This window comes from Xyrauchen texanus, chromosome 18 (assembly GCF_025860055.1).
Source record: "Xyrauchen texanus isolate HMW12.3.18 chromosome 18, RBS_HiC_50CHRs, whole genome shotgun sequence".
In the NCBI taxonomy this organism is placed as follows: domain Eukaryota; kingdom Metazoa; phylum Chordata; class Actinopteri; order Cypriniformes; family Catostomidae; genus Xyrauchen; species Xyrauchen texanus.
The window spans coordinates 27,116,045-27,133,955 of NC_068293.1; the positions used below are offsets into that span (position 1 = coordinate 27,116,045).

Below are 17,911 nucleotides of genomic sequence, written 5' to 3' on the forward strand. Positions count from 1 at the left end.
CAAAATTAATCATCACCCACCTAGCAACTGACCACAACCGGGCTGTTTCAGGTTGTCCCTAAACAGTTCACCATAATCCTGCATCTCTGCATCAATCGATTTCATTAGAACATAGCCTACCATATGCCCTCACTTCGCATGTCATGTTCAACCCTTTCGTAACGCAGAGTGAGTACATGCTTATTTGCAGTGTAAACTTTTCACACCAAAACATGGGCTCTTCTTGTTAAATGCTGCATAAATTCACGCTAGAGGGTTCATCCCATTCATCCTACCATTGAATGCTGTGCAGGTCCATGCCTTCGAATCCAGCTGCTCGCAGCATAAACATTCTCACACAAATCGTATGCAATCCCATTGAACGCTGTGTGGTCCCGCTCCCGAGTATTCAGTCCGTTCATATCACAAATGCCCTTTCAAGCATCTATCCTGACATTGCCTTGAATATGTTCCAGACGCCTTTGTTTTTCCATGCAACCTATTCTCTCTGCCAACATCTGTCCCGCTACCCCTTCCTATCCATGGGCCATTAGAGCGGATTCCCACATGAGGCTGCCTCCGCTGGAGAACCCTGCTCCAGACCCATTCCCAACTGTTTCAGGCGCGAGGTTGCCTCCGCAAAAAAACTTTGTCCCAAATCCCTCCTCAGATAACCATAATAAAAGCAGAACGCATTCCATGTTCAAAAAAACATATTGCTGAATCTTCTCATTTTTCTTTCAGTGATCCACAGCCTTGGCCCTTGAAGCAAACTGAAATTCCTAGAAATCACCCTCTCAGACTCCTTATCAACACCCCACAGGACTCACTTAAAAGATTTCCACCTAAATTATAATCTGGCATTTTTCTCTCCTCTCCATATCCTCCTTCACCTCACAACTCAAATTTCCACTGTAGGGTATTTACATATATAATTTAGAGATGTGGACGCAGTCATTTGAACTGGGTATTTTGCACGCATTTTACCACCACTATATGTAGGGTAATTTGCATGCATGCTAAATTTAGGAGGGAATTTAGGGTCTCGAAATATGTGAGCTATGAACTAAATTAAACTGTATTTAATGGAAATGTATAATGGAATTAGTCACGTTCGACAACCATTATAAATTAGATAAATGACAAATAACTAGATTATTTGTCATAATAGATTCTCCACAATTGAAAAAATAATGCAAAGTCTAATTTTATCAGCTAACAATTTCTATTGTAAGGAATTAGCTTTAATAAGTGAATTATAATTAATTAACTTATTGGAGCGATATTATTCTCATGGCTTATTGAAAATAATATGACATGTATTACAGCTTTGAAGCGAAATCTTTTAGAAACAGTAACGAGATTATTTATCAAATATACCACAGTCAAGTCATCTTTAAACACAGACCAACTTTATTACTATTCTAAACATATATCTAATCTAACACATATATACATGACAGGTTGGTGAGTAGTGCGCTTGGTAGAAAGTTTGTTCCGTCGATGTTTTGTATGATCGAATTTATTGTCTGTATGAGATGATGATTTTAGCTGTGAAGTGAGGCCTTCTCAATCCTTCTCGGGATGTCGAGTCCCGAGTTCCCTTGGATCTCACATGGGAGGACTGGTTGTCAGCGGAGCATCCAGATGAAGCACGTGCAGGCCGAAGGAGAGCAAGAGGACAAGAGTCACGCGGACCAAGAGTCAAGAGCCCGAGTTCTTCCTGTTTGGAACTATTTGAACTGAGATTAGCCGCATCCCCCAAAGGTGTCCTGCGCCAATCAGAAGTGACTTATGAGTTATGGTCCTTTGTTTCAGACTCTTAAACATTTCCTGCTTTAAAATAGTGCATATTTAATCATGAACTTTATATCTTGCAAATGGTTTCTTCATACACAAACAATTGTTTACTTACTAAACATGACATGTTTTTATGGATGTTGCACGTAATAAAACATGAAAATCTCTGGTTACAAAATCATATTGGTTTTACACATCATTGCATTTTATCAAGTTAAACCTTATAGTTACCATTCTTAGTAAAATGAGATAAATCATACAAAATGAAAGATTATATTTATCAATTATAGGTGATTGCACATCGCTACACACATTTTAAAGAGTTCCATCAGTCTGTAATCATTCATTTGTCAGTTATACAATTTAGAAGGTTGATTCAGCAAAGTACTGTGACTTTGAGTAAAATGTTCCTCGATTAAGATGAAAATGTCTTAGAGTTGTGCAAATATGATACTAACCTTGCAAAAGAGAAGTCTGCTTTAACTGTGTCTGGAAGATCTGGTTGCAGAGGGGCATTTCTGACCAATCAGGACGCCTGGGCCAATTGATTTATGAAGGTGAAACATTCCAAACTGAAAGGCTGGTGTGGCAGGGCGGAGGGCCGGGTCGTGTAGAATAATCAGGCTAATCAAGCCTCAGAGAGGGATAAAGCCGACTACGGAAGATGGTGCGGGAGAGAGAGGTAGTTTACGGACATATCCGTCATGTGTGTGTTTGTGTCTTTTGTTTAAGTTTATCATTAAAATATTATTTACATCGCCAAGCCGTTCTCGCCTCCTCCTTTCCACCGAACTGCATTACACTGGTGCCGAAATCCGGGAAGGAGGAGGGATACGCCGTAGTAGATTTCTTGCCACTACCGTCCTCCCCAACGGAGCAGCTGCGGCCATCTGCTGGGGGACGAGGAGCCCGGCCGCCGGGAAGCGGAGGAACGGCCGCTGACCGCGAGGGGAGAAGGGGCTCTTAACCGACCACCTGGAGTGGTCAGGGCCGCTGCCAGGGGCGGAGGAATCCCCTACCAGCCGCTGAAATGCGGCAGGGTCTGAGACCGAGCGGGGAGGGGCTCGCTGCCGACCGAGCAAGAGATTCTGACCAAAGTATGTGAGTGGAGTGGAGTGGAGTGGAGCGGCAACAATTTCCCCTCCACGCTCAAAGCATTCTTTAATCACTCCACTCCAGCTCCACTCCGGGTTGTCCATTTCCAGCTCCTCGCTCACTCCACACTAATGGATTAGAGAAACCCCACTCCGAGCTCCATGGCAACATTACTGCCTAACTACCTCTCCACTGTAAAGTTGTTTCAGTATGCTTTTTAATATCACAACCTTTCTTTACACAACCTAAATTAAATAATTTTTATAGCTTACTTTTGAAACATATCGGCAGCCTTCTCTGGGTTTGATATAATAAAACATTAAATAAAAAATATAAATTACCAAGCGAAAAAAAATTATAAGTTACCAGAACAAAAACAAAACATTAAATTAAATCAAATAATTTGGTAATAAATTAAGCCTATGTATTATTGCCTATTAATTGCCTATTATTTTCTATTATTGCACTTCTTTTAATTAACATTGCCCTATAACTCTGTGAATGAAAAAAAAAAACATTCTCAGAATGTTCTACACTTTTTTTAATTAAAACTAGATAAGACTGTCAAAACGATATGTCTAATGCAGAGTTCATTTTTAGAACTACTAGTGTTTTTAAAGATTTTAAATCTTCCTCTATTCGCATTTGCTGAGCTTCTTCATCTGCAAATGTATAACGCATAAATTAGCCTACAGCACTAAAATACATTTAGATGGCAATCGATTCAATTCAAACTATGCAGTATTAACATGTTGATTAGTTCAGTTGTTGTTTTACATTGTTAAAAAAAAAAATCATTTCTATTTAATGCAGGACATAATGATAGATAAAAGGGTACTTCTTGATTTTCAGTGTGCCTAATCCCCACTGTGTCAGTGTCACGCTGCAGTATAAATTAAGCCGACATTCGAGAAAAATAAACCTGCAGATATTGGTAGGAGCACATGTTCAGAATGACTACAGTGGCAACACAGTGGCATAATACACTGGTCATACATATTGCTCATTATGACACTGTAAGACAACAAATTGTGAATCATCCAGCAAAACCTCTCACACTTTTTTGGTTAATTAGAATTCATGAAAAAAACAAGTGTGTTTTTAAAGTGTATTTAAGCTTCATCCTCAACGTCATGCACATGTGCAACAAGTATTCAACGATGGCCTGAGTATGGAGTTAATTTTGTGCCATAATTAAAAAAACAAATGCAGCATTTTGCAAACAAACTCAATCTGCTTTGCAAAGGAAAAACCGACTCGCAAACAAACGCGATCTGCTTTGCAAAGGAAAACTCGACTCACAAACAAACAGAAAGCAATGTGCAAATACAAAGGTCAATTTGAGTGAAAATGAGCAGAGGAGTAACAAATATGTATAGTGTTTTACAAATATAAATAAACGAGCCAAGATCATATTTTACAAATAAATACAAACCATCCTACAAATTGCTTGTAACCTTTAAACAAATACCAAACCTATTGCATACAAATGCATACCTGTCTGTTACGACTGTGCAGATGGCTTTTTATGAGATCCCTCGGCTCGATTTTCTCACAAATGCATCCAGGCAGATTTTCTCACAAATGCATCCAGGCAGATTTTCTCACAAATGCGTCCAGGCAGATTTTCTCACAAATGCAGTAGATCCTCTTCCAAAACAGTAGATGAGCTATGCGATTAATTTAGAGTTAGTCTCCGGTATGGAAGCATATGGGTAGCAATATTCAATTTGACATTTAATATGCAAAATGACAATGCATTCTGTATTTAAATTTACATTTTACATTACCATTCTAGCAACGTTTGGTGCAAAATGAAAATGAAAACGAAATTACATAATTTACATTTGCCATTTCATACACTTGTTTTAATATGCATTATTGAAACGCTTTATAAGTTGCAAAATTAAAATGAAAATGTATTACAGAAATGATTAGATATGTGTAACATGTTCAAGCAAAATCTGTGGCAAAATGATCATTCAAATGTTATTTTTCTTAATTGCATTTACACTCACAGTCAAGACACTTGCGATTGCTTTTTCATTAAATGTCCCGCAATGAATGTAGCAAAATTCAATGTGCACATTGAAAATGCATTCCGAGCCGATCACGCCCCTGCCCCGCCCTCTCCCGCCCTGTCAATCACTGCATTCGGAGTGGCCTAGGGGAGTGGGGAGACCAGCAGCTTTTAACTTTTAACCCATACATAAGATACCCCTCTATGGCCTCGCCAGGGATCTCCCCACTCCCCTAGGCCTCTCCGAATACAATTGTTCTTCCACCACCTTTAAGAGGTCAAAGCCATAAGGCAGAAAATTCTCCCAGACGTTCCAACAACGTACTGGTTCTATCACCTACATACTCGTAATAATCTTCGGAAATACTACCGTTTCTCTGTTCACGCTCCACTTCATCTGCTAGTGAATTTAACGCTCAGATTAGCTCTGCCACGCCATTTTTCCAACACCTCAAAACCATAGACTGTAAACTCAAAACACGTAACATAGCCATAACATGTTATGTTTACCTGTTGCCGAGCCCAGTCTTGATGCAGTGATTGACAGGGCGGAGAGGGCGGGCAGGGGCGTGATCGGCTCGAATGCATTTTCAATGTGCACATTGAATTTTGCTACATTCATTGCGGGACATTTAATGAAAAAGCAATCGCAAGTGTCTTGACTGTGAGTGTAAATGCAATTAAGAAAAATAACATTTGAATGATCATTTTGCCACAGTTTTTGCTTGAACATGTTACACATATCTAATCATTTCTGTAATACATTTTCATTTTAATTTTGCAACTTATAAAGCGTTTCAATAATGCATATTAAAACAAGTGTATGAAATGGCAAATGTAAATTATGTAATTTCATTTTCATTTTCATTTTGCACCAAACGTTGCTAGAATGGTAATGTAAAATGTAAATTTAAATACAGAATGCATTGTCATTTTGCATATTAAATGTCAAATTGAATATTGCTACCCATATGCTTCCATACCGGGAGACTAACTCTAAATTAATCGCATAGCGCCATCTACTGTTTTGGAAGAGGATCTACTGCATTTGTGAGAAAATCTGCCTGGACGCATTTGTGAGAAAATCTGCCTGGATGCATTTGTGAGAAAATCTGCCTGGATGCATTTGTGAGAAAATCTGCCTGGATGCATTTGTGAGAAAATCGAGCCGAGGGATCTCATAAAAAGCCATCTGCACAGTCGTAACAGACAGGTATGCATTTGTATGCAATAGGTTTGGTATTTGTTTAAAGGTTACAAGCAATTTGTAGGATGGTTTGTATTTATTTGTAAAATATGATCTTGGCTCGTTTATTTATATTTGTAAAACACTATACATATTTGTTACTCCTCTGCTCATTTTCACTCAAATTGACCTTTGTATTTGCACATTGCTTTCTGTTTGTTTGCGAGTCGAGTTTTACTTTGCAAAGCAGATTGAGTTTGTTTGCAAAATGCTGCATTTGTTTGTTTAATTATGGCACAAAATTAACTCCATACCTGAGGGGCTAGTTTGCCTTTGCCCCTGAGCTAATCAAAATCTTTGATCATATTTATCAGAGTTTATGGCTGAAGCAAATTTGATAGATATTTAGGGGACAAATTATGTAGTGCTTTGTAAACAAACAGTAACATTTTGAAGTCAATTCTGTAGGAACTGACAGGAAGCCAGTGCAAAGCAATTAGAATAAGTGTAACTGACTCCTACTTGTGAGTCCCCATGATAAGTCTGGCAGTAGCATTTTGTACCAGCTGTAGACGAGAGAGGGAAAACTGAGAGACACCATAGTAAAGAGAATTACAATAATCTAAACAAGATGTTACCAAAGCATGAATCACAGTTTGAAAGTTGTGCATGGATAAAAAAAAAATTACTTTTGTGAGAAGGTGAAGATGAAAAAAGCATGACTTTACAACTGCCCTAATTTGTTTATCAAATTTTTAATTGTTATCAAATTGTACACCCAGGTTTCTGGCACATTGTGTTTTAAATGGGGCAAGAGAACCTAGGTCGAGGTCATCAGCACAATTTTCCTTAGGCCCAAATAAAATAATTTCTGATTTATCTTAATTTAGGTTCAAGAAGTTATTTGCAAGCCTTATCTTAAATTTTGTGGATAATCCAACAAGGGTTGTAAGGCTGATTTATCATTATGTTTTAGTGGAAGATAGATAGAATGTTGTCAGCATATAAATGAAAAAAAAACATTGTGCACGCCTTAGTGGTGTTTTATGCTGAGATTTAATTATTAGGTATGTTTGTGTGGCATCATGTTCAGAGGTCTTTATTCGTCACTCTCTGTAAAATTTCTGGCATGATCTGTTTTTATCAATCATACTTGTTTTCATTTTCTAAGTATTAAGGCATCGAGGGACGTAGCAGCCACAATAATGGCACATACAGTACATGACAGTAGATAGGCATTTATGATTTTTGACACCTTGTTTGAGTCCGGTGAAACCAATGAGTTCCAGTGTGAAACTTCTACCTGTCAATCAACCACTTCACTAAAGCGAGGTTTTTTATACTTTGCCAGTTAAAGAGCTGTGACGAGGAGGTGGGCATGGCTTGGATGCCAGTTCGAGAGAGAGAGAGACACATGTGCCGCGCTGCATGTGTGTGTGTGTGTGTGTGTGTGTGAGTGTGTGTTTATATTTGTTCTATGTTGAGTTTGATATTAAACTTTACATTGAATATTCCGCCGGTTCATGCTTCCTCCTTGCCCATTCTTTAACCGTTAAGTGCATACATACATGCACAAGTTCACAGAATTTCATAATCCCTGATGTAAAAAAGTGTAACATAAGAAGCACATCTGTGAAGCTCGGTTAACACAGTTACTCCACTAAAATAACAGACAATTCTGCTCTAAACGTGATGTTTGCCCTTACATTAAATGCATGCATAATTGGATAAAATTATGCACTGCTTTTTTGTGTTTTCTTTTTTTTATTATGCAGTTTGTGCTTTATTATCATGCATTAACACTCTGAAGTAATGATTGATGCAGGGGCAGACTGGGACTTTCTGGCACAGACCTGGCCCGCAACACACCACACCATAACATACCGGCTCATTGATTTCATTTTCTGGCTCAATTTAAATTTTTTGTGTTGAAAAAAAAGAAAATACTTTTCTATTGGCTGCTAGTCATGACAACAGGCCCCATCAGTGCAAAAAATGTCATAACTTTAAAACATCTAAAACCACTGTAAATGTGAAGAAGATTTTTTTAGAGAAAGCTCTAAAAATAAGCACTTTAGAGCTTATAGCTTTATATAACAAATAACATGTCTGAAAACCTTTTTCCCAACGTACAAATTTAAGGTTAAAATTTACATGAAAGTACAAGGGAAAGTGTGAATTTTAGGTGGTGTGACCAGTCAGCATTTCTTCAAAGTTTTTAAAGATGTTAATCATTGTCAACATCCTGCCTCCTGTTGTTTGTCTCCGGGCCTCTAGAGGTCACCTGTGTTCCCCTCTGCCTTAGTTCTTACTCGTGTGTCCTTGTTAAGCATTATCCAGGTCACCTGTGCCTTGTTTCCCCTAGAGTACTTTAGCTGTGTTTTTTCCGCCTTGTCCCTCACTCGGTTTTTGAGTCTTGCCATGTGTTTCCTGCTGTGTCCCACCGAGTCCTTCCAAGTTTTCCAAGTTTTCCAAGTTTTCCAAGTTTTCCAAGTTTTCCAAGTTTTCCAAGTTTTCCAAGTTTTCCAAGTTTTCCAAGCTATCCCAAGTAAGCTGTTCTTAGTTATCTGATTTTGTTTTTTCTCCCCTCGTGGAGTTATTTGATTTCTCTCCTGTTATTATTTTCATTATCTCTATCTTAACAATACCTCTTTCTGAGAAGAACTTTTGTTGGATTTTTGTGGACTTGCAAAGCACCCTTTTTTTTTAATAAATCTACTTTGCCTGGACTACTGCCTTGAGTGTTTCGTTTGGGTCCAACTTTACCTCCTCTGTGGCTAAGTGATAGAACACTCAGCTCTCCACATCTGAGACCCAAGTTTGAGCCCAGCTTGTGACAATCATCTTTCAACTTTTTTCTAGAAGTGCAAATAAACTATTGTCTTAGTTAATGTGATTTTGTGGAAACAACAAGTATTATAATAATAATATATTATATATGTATATATAGCACTACAAGATCATAAAATATTGTTTATAATGATTAGATGTAGAATGTGTCACACAGCAGGACACTGATGACAAATTTTATGATAATTACTCACATAACCAGAGCCGGCCCAAGGCATAAGCGAACTAAGCGGCTGCTTAGGGCCCCGTGGCCACCAGAGGGCCCCCAAGAGCACATGAAATGACAGCTTGATTTAGTTTTTTGTTTTTGTGGTATACTGTCAATGGACAATGGTAATTATACAAAAACACAATATTAAGTTAACGGACTGCAGGATGCAAGCAACATTCAGACAGCAAAACAGCAGTTTTACAAAAAAGGACATATCCCTCTGGTGCAGAGAAAAGGAAAAAGAAGAAAACAGAGGAAGAGATAAACAGCAAGATAAAGGTATGTTAAGTAGCTAGGCTATGTTACGAGCTAACATTAGCTGGCTAGTTATTTAACATAGCCTATGTAGCATATCTTCTTTTTAGGAAAGTTTGATTAAACATCCGTAAATAGCCTTGACATCTTAATATATTATAGTACAACATATTACTTAGCTAGTTTTAGATAAAGTTTTTGTCTTTTGTGTAAAAATAACTTTCCTGGGTATATATTTTTTGTAATAAAAATAAGCTTCTGTTCCATAAACTTGGTACTGATAACAACTTAACATTATTTACATTAGTCTACCATTTTGTTGTCTTTGCTATTATATTCCAATATCATTATGCCTCAGTTAGCTAGTTATAGATTAAGAGTTGTTGTTTTAGGAGTACAGATGACTTGCTGCTGTGTATAATAATTTGTGTTGAGAAAGTAACATTCTGTTCTGTCAAATATGTACTCTTATGAACCTTCCCTAGGATCACTGTTGAAATATTTTGGAGGTGGGGCACAACCAACGCCACCTGCCCCAAGTGCCAGTGCTACAGCTGATGATGATTTTTCAACAATTCCAGATCAATATATTTATATGGAGAAACTATTTTGTTTTTGACAGACAGTTGCATTACCTTCTAATATGACATCTAACATGGCTAGCTTTTATTATTATTATTTTCATCTTTCATGAGGTCCATCATCTGCAGGCGAGGAGCACTTCCCAGCATGTATATCCACTGATCCTACTGTTGCTTCCATGTCTGTTTCAACCTCAGCGGATGTGACAAGTTAATAGCACAGCAGCCTTTGTATTTGCTCAGTTACTGTAGAATATCCTGAGATTCATATTTCTAATTATAATTATACATATAATTTCCTTATAGGTCCTTCTACTTCTGTGGTCATTGGGATCGATGTCACATCTACCCCCTTAGCAACTTCCAGCCTACACCATGGATCAGCAGCTCCTCCAGTTGACCCTGGAGTCAGACATTGGTATGTTGTAAGCAACACAGCTACAACTAATAAAATTGATAAGGGGTGTGTTAGATTTATAGTGTGTGAATAATCAAGCCTTGACAATATTCAATCATATTGGCGGCACCGAGGGGCCCACAAATCAAATTCTGCTTAGGGCTCCATAAAGGTTTGGGCCGGCCCTGCACATAACTATGTGTAAATGTTTATTTAAAAGAAAAAAATCGATAAAAACATATTTGGCCAGAATATGTACATATATAAATATAAATGTATCTACAGTGTTTTAATTCCTTCCCCAGATAATTCTTGAGAAAATGTAAAAGTGCTGTTTCTGCTATCCTTTAAACAAAGTAAGCCTCAAATGCTCAAATAGCCACAAAGTAATATTTTTCATAACTTATTTTCTAAATTGTATTATTTTCAGCCGTGAGTATTATTCAGCAAGCTGCACTTCTGCTCCCATGCTTTGCGGTATGAATAAATTATACAAATGACTATGTACTATTCATAGCATTATTGTTTGCCAATTTTATTTACACTGATGTTATTGTATTTGTTGTAACTTACAGATATTTGAAATTTTGTGGTTATTCAGAGTTCAAATAATGAGTTCCAGTCGAGGAACAGAGTTAATGTGCTCATCATGCCTGTGAACACTCCCGTTTCCCCTCTCGTTTTGTTATTTTTCCCAGGAAACTCCCGTAATTTGTATGGCCCAAAAATCGTCATATGAATAATCACATCAATATACTATTCCAAGGTTGTCCAGTTGCTAGATCTTGTATGAAACGCATCCTACTCACACAATCGACACATACAAATTTCAAACCATTTGTGACCTCAACCTGGCAACCTACAACCCAGTTGTGCTGTTGATATTTGCACAGGTAGTACATCCTGGAAGTTGAATCAAGCATCACTGGTAGTTGGGAGGAGAAGACTCTGGTGGTGCTCCGGAAAAATAAAACGAAATATACATGTAAATTTAATAAAAGCTGGACGGAAGAATTTTATTTCATATCTCAAAGCCATATCGACAACTGATTTTACACGGTGGGAAATATTACGTCACTCAGCACATTAAATTAAAATGCAGATCAGAGGTCTCCCAGATTTTGGTACCCAAATGATGACAGGTATGGTGCTCATAGAGATATGAGCTCTGATGTGTCAGTAATTTTAAAATAAAAGCCATTGAATTGGCTTTCCTTGCAAATTAACCAGCGGCCCAGCGGGAAAACACCAGGTGCTCCCGATGGTCAGTCCACCCCTGGATTGACCAGTTAATACGCATCTAATATGCATATTAATACCAGGGAATAAACAGTGGGAATGTGAGGAACAAAGAGTTAAGTCAAAACTCATGCACTAGGTTAAAATGTTTTTCTTGTTTATTTTTTATCTGTCAAAATGACAGAAAGAATATGGAATTTATTCGTAAATGTTTCAAAGATCTGTCAGATATTTGATTTTTAAGAGATGGTTTGTGTCCCAAATTAAATAATGACCCTGAGACACCACTGAACACTATAACTGAAAGCTTAAAATGGCATGCATGCATATGTATACCTAATAGGCAGCAGCAACTCTGTAAAGTGAAATCAGTATAAAGTGTGAAAGGGATTATTAGTTATGGATCTATGAACGGATTGTGAAGCATAAATAATTATTAATTATGGATCTTTGTAAGGATTGTGAAGCATCCAAAGCAATCATCAAATCCTCCTATTTTGCTTTTAATGCCTCAGAAGAGGATATTAAGGGATGACAGTATACAGATTTATGCACAAATCATTTTACGAAACATATACTTAGCCTGTCCTTTTGTGTTGAATAATCAGCCATTTAAACTCAGACTGCAAGCCAAAATGTCCATTAAATAGGTTAAGTGATTTCAGATAGAAATATCCAGATTTTTGAGACAAGTGGATATTGAATGCAACTTCCACAAGATCTTCTTCTCCATACAACGAACATTTATTTTTGATCTGTCAAGTTCAGTTGCAATTTATTACTGTAAATAAAATTAATATATTTTATGTGTTTTCATCTAGAAGATAAACAATCTGTTTGAAAATCTGCAATACGTCTTTAAAACGTTCCTGTACTGCGCTGGTATTTAAACACGGGTCCCCGAGCTAAACGTTCCAGACAATGTGTCTTAATTAATCTACATTCAATTACTATGTCGTTAAAAATATATACATAAATAAATAAGTAAATAAATCCCCCCTTTGGCCATGTCTCATTTCGACTTACCTGAGCATCCGCTAATGTCCAGAACAGAATCACTTTAGCGAAGTTCCACAGGTGACAAACTCTCATGTTTCTGAGGTGATGATTTTGGTGTGATAACAGACTGTACTCTTCCCTCAAGACTTTGAATATCTCCTTACATTCTCCAGCGACCATGACCTTCTCATATCACCAGTGAACGACATCGCTGAATCTCCCCGAAATGTTTTCTTTTGGCAGACGCGCGCCGCTTCGATTTTTCGTTAAAAGCAAGGAATCACACGAAGTCTTTCTTCTACGAGCTTACAACAAAGGAAAAATGCGTTCACATCAAGAATTCAGAAAATCTGGTGCCCCTTGTTGTTCAAAAAACAAAAATACTTAACTCAAAAGCAATTTGAAAGTTTGCAAGTGTACTTCATGAAGGGATTCCCTTTGCCAGTTTTGCTCAATGAATCATCGTTAGTCAGAGCAGACGGTTGAGTGGAAGACCGTCACTTACAGCAAGTGTCTCAGATGGGCGGATCGATCTTTAAATATCGGTACTACTGACGCTGACGTTTCATCACATGATGACAGCCACTTAGTGTTTACTCACATCACTCATGCGTATGTGTTTACTCACATCACTCATTCATAAGAGTGGTGGCTGGAGAAAAGAAGCATCATCTTAATCCACTAACCAAAACAAATATACATTTCACATTCATTAAAACAGTTTTGTGTGTGTGGTAGCCTATTTTAATTACTTTTTTTTTTATTCATATTTGCCAAAATGTAATGTTCTATTGGAGCTGTATATGATAAACAAAAATAGGAGGCTGATAATTCCCTGTTTATTTAATGTCAATAATGATGGCTTTAAATTTTTAATGGCTTGCTAATGTTAAATGGCTATAGATAGGCCCTACCCATTTCATACCTTAAAAATATAGGCTATATGAAATTGATAAAAGTATTGGTATAGATATCTGCAATATTGGCCTTGAAAATCAGATCAAAGAGAAAACCATTTGACTTACCGCCCATCTCCAGCTCATCCTTACAGAGAAAAAGAGACAACAAGCCAAAGACATGTGCAGTACAGAAAAAGAGAGAATATTGATTCATGCGATTTGCAAAACACTTTTTGAAGTAGACCTATTTGTAACCTTAAGAATGGTACAGTAACTCATTTATATGTTTTTATCAGTTTATGAGAGTAATACTCTTTAAAAGAGCACTGTGGCAGTAGGATATCATAGGTCAGTAATGGTATCCGATGGTAATAAATTACAATGGTTCTGACTGTATGATTATCATATTTATGAACTTCTACCATGGTATATGGGCACATGGTTTTTCCATAACTTAAGCAAGTGAAAACTGCTTCCACCTTGAGTTTCTTAGTAATCTCCTCAGTCTTTACTGACTTTGTGTGGTATTAAAGATCTGTGGTGGTATCTGAAGTGTTGTTCAAACCCTGCAGTGGGTGATAACCTATCATCATTGTAATTTATAATCTGCTTGTATGTGCTTAGCACTGCAGACCTGTCCATGGTGCTGAAATACCAACTGGCCAACTGATGAAATTACTAAGAGGTACAGGCTTTAATTCTGTCAAAGCCCTTCTCTTGAAGGCACTGATTTTATTATGAATACTCTATTTTATACTTGTAATTCTAACTTAGAAGTACTAACATTGTAACCGGCACAGTACTATTTTTACCCAGGTGTTTAAGGCTGGTAAAGGCAGTGGTGTTGAGAAAGAGTCATGAGAGAAAAATCTTGAGTAGGGAATTTGATTTAGCGTCTGTCTTTACCCAGCCAAGTCAGTTTTTACAACAAAACAACATTAATTTATAGCCGTTTCAATTAGCACAGATGTAAAAAGGCTCAGGGTCGCATGAATTCCTTTGGTAGCTGCCACAAGAGTTAAAAATTCCAAAGCTTTTTCCTTGAGTTGCTTTCTCTAATACCGTCAGTTCCTTCATATTCAATTAAGTGTACATCAGAAGACTTTCTTTATGGTATTCTCCTACCCAGACCATACCTCATTAGTGCAAGTTTTCATATAGTAGCAACCTTGCAGCATCTTTTCATGAACTTTTCACTCATATCTTTTATGAGTTCCACAAAACAAAAGTTAAACAGATTTGAACAACAACGTTTCTTCACTCAGGTGACTTTTTCTTCTAACTTAGCCTACATGTACCATTCTAAAACTCAAACAAAGGAGTCCTGGCAACTTGTGTAGTAGACATTGTCTAAATAAATATATTTGTAATATATATTAAAATTAAAAAACAAACTTACCACAATCATTATTGTAATAAGTATTTGAATGCATAGTCAGACTGCCATTTACCTCTAAGTTATTCAGAGGGATTTAATGTATGCATTTATCACAATATATTTTTCAACTATTACACCAAATGCTCCACGGGTTTATCTCTAGTCCCATTATATTCCAATTATATGTTTTATTTAATTAATGAACAGTGAACTCTTTGTAAAGTGGATAGTTGTCAGTAATTTTTGGGAGTTTATTTCATGGAAATGCTATTCTGGAAATGTTTCAGGGCATTTAAAATGCAAGTCATGCTCCACACTGATGAATGACAAAGAATTTATAGTACAAAAAGGACTTTGTTTTCGCTGGTGAGAAACAAATATTGATTTGTTTCTCACCCACACCTATCATGTCACTTAATAAGATGTGGATTTAACCACCAGTGTCGTCTGGAGTACTTTTATGTTGCCTTCATATGGATTTTGGAGCTTCGAATTTTGGCACACATTTACTTGAATTGTATGGACCTACAGAGCTGATAAAATCTTCTAAAATCTGTTTTTGTTCAGCAGATAAATAAAGTCATACACATCTGGGATGGTATGAGGGTGTAGGCTAAATTATGAGAAAAAATTCATTTTTGGGTGAACTAACCCTTTAATTCAGCATTCTTAAGGGAATTATCTTGCTTTCAACAGTATAAGACTTGTGTAGCATCCTAAACAGGGGTGCAAAGTAACAAATTACAAATTATCACGTTACTGTAATTAACTACTTTCCCCAAGTATTGTGCTTAAGTAGTTAATAAATTGTATACTTTTACTTGAGTATATTTTAAGGGCTGTAACTGTACTTTGTCTGCACTATTTTCCCACCATCTGTGTTCGCTACTTCCCTGTCCTGATTTTATTTTTATCTATCAACTTGATTGGGTAGAAGGAGTGTCGTAACTCCCATCCAATCAAATCACACATTAAATATGGCATCTGCAGATTTGTCGACATCTGTTATGGATGCCTCATGCACAGTTCAACACCTGAATATCACAGCAGCACTTGGAAGGGTTTTTTGCAGTGAAAAAGGCCAATTGTTTGAATGTGTCATGTGAGTTTAACTTGCTCAAGCCAGATATCAGTATTAATCCTGCCTCTAATTTGAAGAAACATATTGTGGCATGGGGGGGCGGGGTTGTGTGTCGGTCTGCGGGAGAGAGAGAGAGCGGTAAGGCTTGTCACCTGGTTTGTAATTATCTCTAACACCTGTGTCTTGTTATAGTGATACGGAGAGAGACATTTAAAGGGACGGCAAGTGTCGAGAGAGGGGGAGAGAGTATCCAGAAAGCACGACATCAGAGAGACTGTGTCCCAGCTAGAGTGCTCACATAAATCTAAACATAAATAATTTTGAATGGTTATCAACAGTTACCGTCGATTCATTGTTTCACCAAAGGATAATTAAAGGTCTGACCTTGAACCTGCCTCGTTGTCTCCTGACTCCTCCATTGCTCCAATCAAACCTGTTCACACATATCAAGGAAAATGTAATATTTCTGCTATAGATTCTGTCTATAACGTAGCCTGTAATTGAACTATATATCTATCACTGAGATTATTGGGGTGCTGTGAGAGATCAATGCGATGATATCAATAGGGCTGGGCAATAAAACAATCTTGATGTTTATCTGAAAAATAAAAAAGAGATATCCTTGATATCGATGATAAACTTTTGAGTAATTTTCTACACTTATTTATATATTTGCTGAGAAAGCCCCTCATATAACAATAATTCAATACATAATGATGAAATAATTATACATAGTTATCTTTATATATATATATATATAATTATCAAGTATATATATATATATATATATATATATATATATATATATATATATATATATATATATATATATATATATATATATATATAAAATAAAAAAATATTCAGATAATTATAATGCATTACATTCTTGTAGCAGAAGAGTTCATCATTGATAAGACGATACAAAAAGTGGCTTTAGAATACAATGGATTGTTTACTACCATATTATTGATCATAAGTCAATCATTGGCACACAGTTCACAGCAATCCATTTCACAAGTGAATTTGTCAATCAGTTGGAGATGTATTATAAGGGCTTGTTTAAGGATCCGTCAATGAACCTGGCTATTGCTCTGTTGCAGGTCAGCAGACGTGATTTTGCTGGACAATGCGGGACACGTGGGAGGGATAACTTACTATTATTGTACTAGGTGAATAAATATTGATTTTATATTAGATGTAGTTTTGCAGTGATGTTAAATGTTAATGACGGCTGTGAACAATGACTGTGCACGTCACTCAGTTTGGCATAAGGTGTACGACACAATCTAATTTTAACAGCTCAGACCTACTCAATGTAAATATAATGAAGTGAAAATAATAATCTAATCGTTAAAAAGCACATTTCCAAATAAACACATCAATTCCATTATTAAAGACTAGAAAGATTAAATGCGTTCTTACCAGATTTAGTGCATCTTGAATAAAAAAATGTTGTCTGATCTGGCTGCTTCGAGTAGGGCTTTCTCATTCATTATGACTGTAGAACTCCTGGCAGGTGTAGTTGTTCACTTTCACCAGGAGTTCAAAAAAATGCTATGTATGCTTAATAATTTTAACGCGTTATTTTTTGTATAATTAATCACGTGTTATTAACGCGTTAACTCGACAGCCCTAATATATATATATATATATATATATATATATATATATATATATATATATATATATATATATATATATATATATATATATATAATTCTGACCCCTGATGTAGAGATTGTGTTCATTTGTATATTAAATTACCAGGAAATTAGAGATGAATAAATAATTTATAATTATGCTTAGCCTTTATCATGTTTTTTCTAATGCCTTATAGAAAACTATCAACATATGCAGAGCAATATTTCAGACAGAAAATTTCACTAGTCAAAAATTTCAGATAATTGTGCATCATGCATTAGAATGAGAACACAACTG

At 36.5% G+C, this 17,911-nt stretch overlaps 1 protein-coding gene across 1 annotated transcript in view; it reads right to left on the reverse strand.

Annotated features, from left to right (window-relative positions):
* pth2ra (parathyroid hormone 2 receptor a) overlaps positions 1–12,746 on the reverse strand; it is a 116,279-nt gene extending 103,533 nt beyond the window's left edge. Inside the window, exon 1 of the mRNA XM_052148840.1 lies at positions 12,640–12,746. Coding sequence (XP_052004800.1) covers positions 12,640–12,705 — 66 coding nt within the window. The 5' untranslated portion in view covers positions 12,706–12,746. The remainder of the gene's footprint in view (positions 1–12,639) is intronic.
* Between the last annotated feature and the right edge of the window lie 5,165 nt (positions 12,747–17,911).